Genomic DNA, 10,072 nt, shown 5'->3' with positions numbered 1-10,072 from the left:
TCCCGTGTTTTCAAAGCTCACTCCCTCTTTTCAAACTCAGGGATTCCAGGACCTTTTTAACCTATTCTCATTCCGACTGTTATTTATATGGTCAGGTAGGCCTCATCATTCATCTGCTTGTTTTTACAGAAATGAGGAGAGTAATAATAGGTCGAGATATTCTATAGCCAGAACTTCCCAAGTATATATGCACGTATGTGTAAATCCATCCTGCCATGTAAAACATAGACAGCCAACATATTGAGTAATAAAAAAAAAAAAACCCTTTCCCCTTGGTATTGACAGCGTGTCTTACAAGGCAGGTGAGAAGAGGGCAAGAGGATTGATAACTTTGGGGAAGGTCGTTCTCTGAATCTTATCTATCCTCAGGCATGGCTCTGGGCTCCATCTTTTACAAATGAAAGCCCTGATGTGTGTGGGTTCTTGGCGTTTTGTCAGACATTTTTAATAATCAGAACCAGATAAAAGTACTAAAAGTGAAATTCACAGACAAGAAATACTTTAATTAAATATTGTGTAAAATGAACATTTTTATACAGTTAAATATCTGAAAAAATGTACAGATAAAACAATCTTATTGTAGGGTCTTTAACAGGAAAATCTACCGTTTAGTGAAGCGTTCAGTTTGGAGACAAGGAAGCGATGGTGCGCTGACTAAGTCATCTAGAACACAAACAGATTGCCGCAGTGATGAGGAAACTGGCAAACTTTCTCAACATGTACGCAGGACCTCTTTTTTATTTTTTTAAGATCAAAACCTTTACTTAGACAAAATAAAACTGAGGCAATTCAGTTCCAAAGTGACTTCTCAGGCTTTTCCACTTAGCTAAGCCTTAGGAGTGATCACAGCACAAACATGTGGAGTGCACGGCAATGCTGTGATGTACTGTCTCGTTTGTTTTTGTACTCCCTTAGTAAACGTGTTACTAAAATGTGCATTTTTGTCCAGAAAGAAAAAAAAAGTCCCTCCTTTTTTGTTGGAAATTTGAATTCTGCTGCATTTGCAAAGCGTTTAGTGCAAAGAAAAACAAATGAAGCTTTTGAAACTACCATGGATTTGGCACAAGGAGGCACAATGTACTCAGGAGGTCATTCCAGTTTAAAAAGTCATCGCTGTTGGGTCATACTACAAAAATGTTCTGTAAAAAAAAATATATATATATATAAATGATGACTGCCCTTGGCTTCCTCTGAAACCACGGCTAGGAAGAAGTGCTGGGGGGAGGGTGCATATTGCAGCAGAAATGGACACACATAGGAGTGACAGGACTAAACACCGGGTTTGTGCTTTTTCTTTTCTTTTCTTTTTAAACGCAGTAAATCATTCCAAATGAAGTTGTGGTTAACAACTGTGGTGTAAGCCCATGATAAAACAGCACAAAGATTCGTCAGAGAAGTCCACTTTTAAGGCATCAGAGAAGTTAATGTGGCAAACATTGGAATTAAAACATCAGAAGTAAATTTTATTTTAAACTTTAGGCCTCTGAATTTTTCCAGTAAACACAGTTCAGCTATGTGTCAAAGTCATGGGTGGCAGCTAAGAGTGACTTTTTACATTCTACAAAAAAAGAAAAGAAGTAGGACAGCCACAAGCGGGAGCCCCCTGGGGAGTCCCCGCGCAGCTGCATCACATGCACGTAGTCCACGAGTATTCATCACAGCCAGCTGGCACGACTTTGTTTTGACTATACAACAAACAACTTTTTCCCCAAAATTATTTGTTCAGATAACTTAAAAACAATATAAAAATAAACAATGAATTTTGACTTTTCTCAAAATAAAAAAAAAATGGATGGAAAGTCTAAACAAGAGCGAGAGTTGGGCAGCAGAAATAAAACGTGAAAACGCTGAGGAGGCCAGCATCTGTTCTTGGCTTAATGCTGAGCACCTTCAGCATCACGATACTGGGCCAGAATGAAACCAATCCACGTGGGAAGAAATCAAGGATGGGCAAAGCAATGTACAAAATTTCAAAGATAAATACAATATTTATAATTGATATGTTACAAAATAAAATCCCTTTGTGACTGCAAGTGTGTACGTGAGAGGAACTGTTATGATGGACGAGACGGCTTTACTCCTTATCAGGCCCATAAGGAATAAAACGTGCTTTTCTAAATAGTTACGTGGATTTGAAAAAAATTCAAGACAAGTGTATAAATATTTAGCTACAACTTTGGCAAAATCACAAAAGTCTACCATTTTATAACCACATACAAAACACATTAGGGAAGAAGGACCTAGAAGTCAAAAGGACAATTTTCTGGTACAAGAAACAGACTCCACAGTAGTAGCCTAAGAATGCAACAGTTTTATACAGGGCTAGCAAAAGTTGAAAAAATGTGGCAGATCACGCTTGCTTAACAGGAAGCTCTAGCAGTGGAAGTATATTTGAACCAACAGACGACAGTGGCCCTTTCTTCTGTCAGTGTGCTCATCAAAGGCAAGAAAGTTCAATATCAAAGTTACAATCGCTAACTACAATAAGTTACAAAGTTTCATTTCATTTCATTAAGATGAAGTTAAGCAATGACAAACCCTCCCTCCCTCCCGGCCACCCCCAATTTCTCCTAATCATATAGTCATCCTTTTTTTCATTTTTCCAGTTTGATGGCTCATACCTCCTTGGCCCCCTTTTTTCACCACAAAAAAATATTTCACATTATAGAGCTACACAACCATTGTGAATCGAGTGATGAGGACAGCAAAATGTTCTGAGGCATTTTTCATCAGTGTTTCATGAAAACCCCGAATGGTGCATCCACAAAGTTTCTCCCCACACAGAGCAAGTACGAGACAGAGCCAAGACGGAATTGGAAACTTTATACAAAATAGGGGTTGCTTTGTTTTTTGTTTTTCTCCTTATTCTTCAGAACTGAGAAATGTGAAAAGATGAGAAAAGTTCAGTCAATAAATGGAATTGTTCGTGAAGAAGTAGGTTGTTTGCATGTCGATTCTTAAGAGTTTAAATAAAATCTTTAAACAAAGTCATTTTCTGTAGCATTTCGATTGGTGCTGATTTGTCTTGAAGATACTGTTTCCATCAGCATGTCTTAATATACTAAACTTGTCCCCTGAAGCCCGTCCTTCAATGCTTGATGCTACGTAGGTAAACAAAAGTGACCTTACATGGGAGGGACGACCAGCCCAGACATAGCTGAAAGAGAAACAGAGACAAGAGACAAAAGCACACATTGTCGTTAATAGAAAGGACCAGATAAAGCAGGTAAGCTCCGACGGGGTCAGGGGACAAGATGGAGCCATGGTCTCCTCCCACTGTGGTGAGACTTGTATGCAGGTACAAGGGCTGCTCCTCTCCCCCTAGCTGGTAGAATGTGGGACTCGGGGCTCAGATCTCATCTCCAATACTAGGTGTTTGCCCCTGGGCAAATCACATAGCCCTTCTCAGACTTAGTGTGTTCATCTGCAAAGTGGGAATAATACTAGTACCTACCTCACAGAACTGTTAGAGGCTAGACAAGATAATAACCGTGAAGTGCTTTGGAAACCTTAAAGCACTTGATATACTTGAGTGTTTACTATTATCATCATAAGCATCCATTTGGTAAAAAGATACTAGGTCGAGGGACAGCTGGAGGAGCTGCCGGCACAAAGTCTCTCTCTCTCACCCATGGGCTGGGCATCCACATGGGCATGGGGCATGGGGGAAATCCAGGGAAGGGCCCCTTCTAAGACCATGGCCCCCAAAGACTTCTCTCCGAATCATAAGAGGATGCTGACCTTTTTTGGGGGGCAGGCATCCTGCTTCCTCCCACACATGTGACATTTCTGTTAGCGTTTTGTTAATGGCAAACAGAGGCCCAGACTCCCCAGGGACTGCTTCTGTTGACAGCTGAGAAACAGCACGGTCACTTCTGGTAATGTCAGACAAGGCCAGCTTCCTTTGCCAGCAAGGACCAGACACTTCTCAAGTTTCCAAATCAAAATCAGCCTAACCTCAGTTTCTCTCCACTCTGCCCTGACACCCTGCCTCCCCCCCTCCCACCAAGTCAGCCTCAAGTGGCAAAACTCAATTTTGACATTGTTAATTGTCCTTTCTTATAATGACTATTTGGTTCCCTGAATCAAGGACTCTGAAAGATCAAGACCAAGGACAGGCCACACACCTGCCTTGGAATCCACGGACCCATGCCAGGAAAGAGGTGACATTAGCATCTCTAGTGCGCTCTGTCTCTCTCTCTCTCTCTCTCTCTCTCTCTCTCTCTCTCTCTCTCTCTCTCTCTCTCTCTCTTAAATAAACAAACACTTATGGATTGAAATGCCAAGTGCCCCTGATTCTTTTGAGTTAACCGCTTGGTAGGAATGTAATTTAGAGTGTCTTAACTTCAGTGTGGTTTAATTTTTGTCAGAATGATATTTCTCATTAATTTATGCATACCAGATATTAATACACTTGTTCGTTTAGCGATGTGGGCTTCAATTTCTCAGTTCATTAATTTCAACAATATTAATTTATTTCAGACTCACCGTTACAACTCATGTATGTACACACTCCTGATGTGATCCCATCAGCAAGCACTAAGGTGGTGAGGTAGTGATGGGGTTGAGGGCTCAGGGTTATGTGGGCTGCCTGCCATGGAGCTGGGATGGATCAGAAAGCTCCTTCCTAACCTCCATTAAGCTTTCCTAATGCTCTAGCAGGAACTGGGAAAATTGGATCCTTTCAAAGCCCTGAGAATGTTCAGGCCCCTCCTCTCCCTTCCCAACTTTTTCTAAACTGTTTTTTTTTTAAGAAGATATAACAGTATCCTGGAAAACGGCAACCAGGTCAGACTGGCTTTCCATCTGGAGGAGCACATTCCAAGAGTACGTTCCAATGATGTCACTTGTCACTAAGGGCTTGGTGAAGATGAAAATCTGGATACAGGAATTCTCTGTGCTTACCAGGCACCTCTGACATGGAGACTGTAGGCAATCCGTAGCAAATGCCCATTAAAAATGTTGCATTCCATAAATGGATGAGGCCAGGGCAAGGGGAGGCAAGCACGTAGCTGGGAGCATGGGAACCATTCTTGGAGAGAAGAAAGGTCTGTCTGGCCACAGCCTCCCTCCCAGCTGTCACCTAAATCCAGCCCCAATTGTTCAGCTGCCACTTGAGCTCATCTTAAATGCAACCCTGAAATGGCAAGACTGGGATGGAGCCGATGGTGTGGTCCATTTTGGCCACTGCCAGGAATGACCAGTTCTTCCCAAGTCTTATGGCTTCTAAACTCCACTGTTACAGAAGAAAAAGGATACCTGCTAGCATCTGCCAAAACCTACAACCACAATAGTTAGGTAATCATATGGCTCTTTTAGATCTGCAGGGATGACTGGCCTGACTTCATGGCTTTTTCCCCTTCCTGAGAGAAGGGGAGATGCCTTGGAAGGAGCCTAGCTAAGCTCTGGGCCCTCCTAGACTATCTGTTGCCTGGGGTGGCGACAGATGTGGCCAGGGGACAATACATGCAGCTCTCTGGACCAATCAGTGCATACCCTCCCCTGGTATGTGGGCAGAGAGGGCCCCTTTTCAGCCTTCATCTCTGATGCCATGAAAATGATCCTCCACACCCTTCCCTAAAGAATATTTCAGAGGCCACACAAATAACAGCAACCAGAGTAATTTGAGTTGGGTGGAAGGGAAAAAGGCTTCTGGCCCTTTACTGTTCTTCAAAGTGGGCAAAGGGATGAACCTGAAAGTGCCATTCACCGTGGAGGAAGCAGTAAGGTGTCAGTCACTCATCTCTCAAACTGGACACAAGCGGTGGCAGAGGCAGTAGCCCGCACCCAGTGTCAGATGTCATTCCCCTTTCCAATTTCATCTGTGTAAAATGGCAATATGGAAAACAAGCTTTAGTGTTTGACCCCCTGGGGAGGGGGGGAAAATGTCATGCCACTAAATCATTCAAGCTGAGAATACCCCAAATTCTGGATGGATGCCCTCATGAGCTCCTGTGCCTTGGAAGCAGGATATCACCCTGCCACGTCAGGGACCGATGTACCTGTTTCAGTAACTAACATCCATAATGTTCTCACTTATCCTTCAACTGTGGTTTTCTTCATGGGATCTTCCAAACATTTTGATAGAAAAAAAGTCAGAACCTTGCATCCACTGAACCGAAGCAAACCAAAAGGATTAAGTGTATATGCAGGAATTAAAATAAGGACCATAGACATGACAGAGATAGAAGAGACCTAAGAAATCATTGAGTTCAACTTCCTCATTTTATAGATGATGAAACTGAGGCACAGAGAGGTTCAGTGAGTTGCCCAAGGTCATGTAGCTAGGAAGTGTACGAGGATTGTAGAACTATGAGACCACAGAAATAGAGATGAAAGAGACTTTGGAGGCCACAGGTGGTCAGAGAGGGAATTGGAACTCAGGTCTTTGCAATGCTAAATCTAGCATGTTACCCCCTACACCATGCAATATGTCACTGCTGTAATGTTAGTGGGGGCAGTGGCAGTAAGTCAATGCACTATGGGATGGAGCAGAGAGTGCAAGAACTCAGGGCAAAGAGGATTAGATTTAGAGTCGTGAGCCGGGTTCACATCCCGGCCTCATCGCTTACTACCTGTTACGTTGGGCAAGCCTCAGTCTCCTCATCTGAAAAATGAGGTGGCCTCTGAGGTCCCTTCCAGCCCCCAATCGATGATCCATTGAGATTCTGTGACACAGTTCAGTGACAAATCCAGCTTTGTTTCGAAACAGAAGATGTAAAAACTCAAGAGGCAGCATCGGGTGAAAAGTTCATTTGTGCTCTCTGACTCCAAAAGACATGGAAGTGGCTAGCTTTAAAGATGTCCCCTGACTTGTTCTGTCTACCTCATTTCATTCTTGACCTTGGCCATGCCATCTGATGCCCTTGGACAGCACCCAATCACCCACGAATGGAATGAAGCCAACCCCCCACCCACCTGGCAGAGACGTCTCCCAGAGCTCTCACTCACCTTGAAGCCCGTTCCCGTTTGCACTGGTGCACGATGGCGGAGGAGAAGCTTGGGGCCTGACGACTGGAGCGAAGGCGCTCTTTTGTTTCACTGCAGAGATGACATTGGCAGGTGAGAATGAGAAAATGCCGTGCGTACTGCTACAGTTTGAAGGGAGGGTGACCGAAGAGGCTGCCATGGTAGGGCTTGACGGTACTACTGCAACAAAGCAAAGAGAATCAGGACTCAGCTTGAGGTCTGTGCACGGCAAACACGGACAAAGAGAGTCATATAAGGCCTCGCCCACCTCTTAAGAGATTGAGAAAAGGAAACGGGAAAAAACAGGACACTTTCTTGGCTTGGCCACTCTCTGGATAACAGGCAAACTCTTTGGTGTTGGACTTTGGTTACAAATTGCGCAGCCCAATTCTTTGGTTTGGTTTGGTTTGGTTTGGTGTCATGCGACCACACTGGGTAGAACGCATTGGAGATCAATTTCTTAGAGCCATTTTTTTATGTCCAGCCTCCAGAGTCACCCCCTCCTTTTATCCAGTAGCTCACGTCATAGAAAAATCAAGACAAGGCAAGTGTTGGGGTTTGGTAGGAAAAATGAATCTGCATGACGATGCGTTACAAAAACAGACACTTACTGCCATAAGGAGAGTTAGCTGAGGAGCCATTTAGAAATCCGGGAGAGCCAGGGACGCCTAGATTGGGCATGCCGGCATTTCCATATCCATTCATGCTATTGCTGACTGTGTTGTAATTGGACTGCTGGGGTGTACTGCTGGGAACGTATCCTCGCGGGGAAACACTGCTTGTATTGCGGCTGTAGCCTACTGTTAAGAGCCACCCCCCCACAAAAATCACGTTATTATTGGTAATACGCACTTGGGGGGGGTTTCCCCGCGAACCTACACCACAGAGTAGACATTTTTAATTGATTGTACCGCCTTGTTACTGCACTATCAGCCCTCACAGCTGAAGATAACCTTATCACACCAACCCTGCCTAAAGTTGTCTCTCCTCGGGCTGAGACAGTCAACCAAAGCTCTCTTCGATCCAGTTGTGTCAGGTGCCTTCACGTTTATCTTTAGTAGCAATTATCAACAGGCTGGATTCCTAGTTTGTACCAACACACCGGATGAACTTTCAGCCCTCCCAGACCTTCAAATGCCATCGCTGACAGGAAAAAACTTGTTTGTTTCAGGGATCCTGCCTTAAAAGGTTGTTTTGGGGTCTTCATTCTAATGGTTGATATTTTTATCACGAGGCTGGCAAGCACATATTTCATTAAGGGCAGCAGGAGTAAAAATGGTAGCAAGCCTGCTGACCCCAAGGGGGATAACTAACTTCACAGGGACCATGGCTATTGGATATCACCTGAGTTGTGTGGGGAGTGGGGAGGGGGAAGGGCGATACAATGCTTAGTGTCTGAAGGTATTTTAAAGAGAAAAGCTAAGGGAGATGGCCTACAAGTGTTTCCTATGGTTGATATATTTAATAGAAGGGGCAAATGAAGAGTTTTGTTGTCAAAAAAAGAACATCTAGGGGTGAGTGAGGGGGCCTGCTCAGGTTATTTCTTCCCTCTAGCTCCTAAGAGATGAGAACACAAACCCTGTATGCTACCGTCAAAAATTATGGGTGACTTCAATAATGATTCTCTACTTTATCAGCTACCTAGAAAGCAAAGTTATATAGAATTGTCTTCAAGAAAATTTCAAGCAAACCATGTTTAACCATGTAACAAACCAACATGCATTAATTATAATGTCATTAGAACTTAGACTCAACTCCCCTTACAAAGAAAGTGCTGTGCTCTTGGATAGCAACTCTACAGCTGACTCCTAGTTTTGCTAGGTAGTAGTTCCTCCAAACAGGGGGAAGAAAGAAAGTATTGGGATCCACGTATGCATCAACTACAGGTACACTGACTCGTTTTGTGTGCAGCAGAGGGACGAGGCCCATTTCTAGCATCAACCAACTCCAAGAGTCCATGGGGTTTGAGGAGAGTTTAACCCTTGCCTGGATACGTACCTTGGTCGTTGGCTTGTGATGTCTCTGAGACATTCACTGCGAGCTGGCTGCTGAAAGAGTTCACTCCCATCATGCCAGTGTGCGCTGGAGTGTTGGCAAGGGCAGGAATCTGGTTGTGGTTACGCGGCACACTGTATAACGCTTCAGCGATGTCAGCTGCTCGTTTCAGGATGATCTCCTAGGACAGGGATGGAACAGGTTCCTTACGCGGCCTCTCTCGCGCTGCTGCTCCACTTAGGAGTCCTGCTACAGGTTCTGAACTGACGTCCTATAACTCTGTATGTTGGCCCACGCCAATGGTGAAAGTGGCCGCCTCCCAGCACTGAACCAGCCCTCTTCTCCCAGTGCCTCCAGGGATGAGGAAGGAAAGTATGAACTTACTGTTGCTGGGGACTTTTTTTCTTTTAAACGTGAAAACTAACTTCACGAGGATGATGGCCAGAGACTATTGCCCCGAGGCTGCAAATTCTGCTGTACTCACTCATTTGCTTGGCTCAGCAAACGTCCTTATGACTTCCCATTAGCCACAGTATATTTTGGACTAAGTTCAAGGTTATTCTCTCTCCTCATGCTTTTGGCACCCTATGCTCAACCATCCTTCCTGACTAAAACTTGCCATATAAAGAAAACAACGAGGAAAGGGAAGGCGTTTCCTCAGTGCCATCAGGCAGCTTGCACTAAATGCCCCTGCATCAAAGGTCCCCAAGTGGGAGCCTACAAAGAACATCAGTGCCTTACCTGGTTGTTGTGGGGCATCCCATACAGGGCTTCCACAAGGTCAGCTGCTCGCTTCAGTAATACTTCCTAAAGGAAAAGTAAACTCTGGTTTATGTCACTGCAAGTGCCCGCCAAGGCTTCCTGTTCCTTTTCAGAAGAGGCTGCATATTTATGGTCACATCTGCCAGTGGAAGGGACTGATAAACTGAGCAAACTGGACCCATGCTACCTCTGTGCTCTTGTCAGACCGGGGCAAGGTAGGTCACACCACGGCACATGCCTGTGCCTTCAAGTCAAAGTTAGACATATTGGGTTTTGCATCCAGCTGTTGCCTGATGATTGATGAGCCAAGGGGTCTGCTGGGGTAGGGGCAAACACAGCCTGTGCC

At 44.5% G+C, this 10,072-nt stretch overlaps 1 protein-coding gene across 7 annotated transcripts in view; it reads right to left on the bottom strand.

Annotated features, from left to right (window-relative positions):
* Positions 1-482: 482 nt before the first annotated feature.
* The window catches only part of EBF3 (EBF transcription factor 3), a 151,349-nt gene continuing 141,759 nt past the window's right edge, over positions 483-10,072 (bottom strand). For 2 of the 7 annotated variants that reach the window (XM_078150686.1, XM_020978355.2), the window contains exons 12-16: positions 9,706-9,771; positions 8,968-9,145; positions 7,581-7,769; positions 6,952-7,041; positions 483-3,157 (exon numbers count right to left, since the gene is read on the bottom strand). In XM_078150686.1, coding sequence (XP_078006812.1) covers positions 3,126-3,157; positions 6,952-7,041; positions 7,581-7,769; positions 8,968-9,145; positions 9,706-9,771 — 555 coding nt within the window. In that variant the 3' untranslated portion in view covers positions 483-3,125. Of the gene's footprint in view, positions 3,158-6,951; positions 7,150-7,580; positions 7,770-8,967; positions 9,146-9,705; positions 9,772-10,072 lie in introns of all 7 variants that reach the window. The other 5 variants (XM_020978348.2, XM_020978351.2, XM_078150687.1 and 2 more) reach the window with 3 other exon arrangements.

The sequence above is a fragment of the Phascolarctos cinereus genome, unplaced genomic scaffold (genome assembly GCF_003287225.1).
Source record: "Phascolarctos cinereus isolate Bilbo 61053 unplaced genomic scaffold, phaCin_HiC Scaffold_3;HRSCAF=262, whole genome shotgun sequence".
Lineage (NCBI taxonomy): Eukaryota > Metazoa > Chordata > Mammalia > Diprotodontia > Phascolarctidae > Phascolarctos > Phascolarctos cinereus.
The sequence above is the reverse complement of the archived record's forward strand: the minus strand, read 5'-3'. Positions and strand labels throughout refer to the sequence as shown.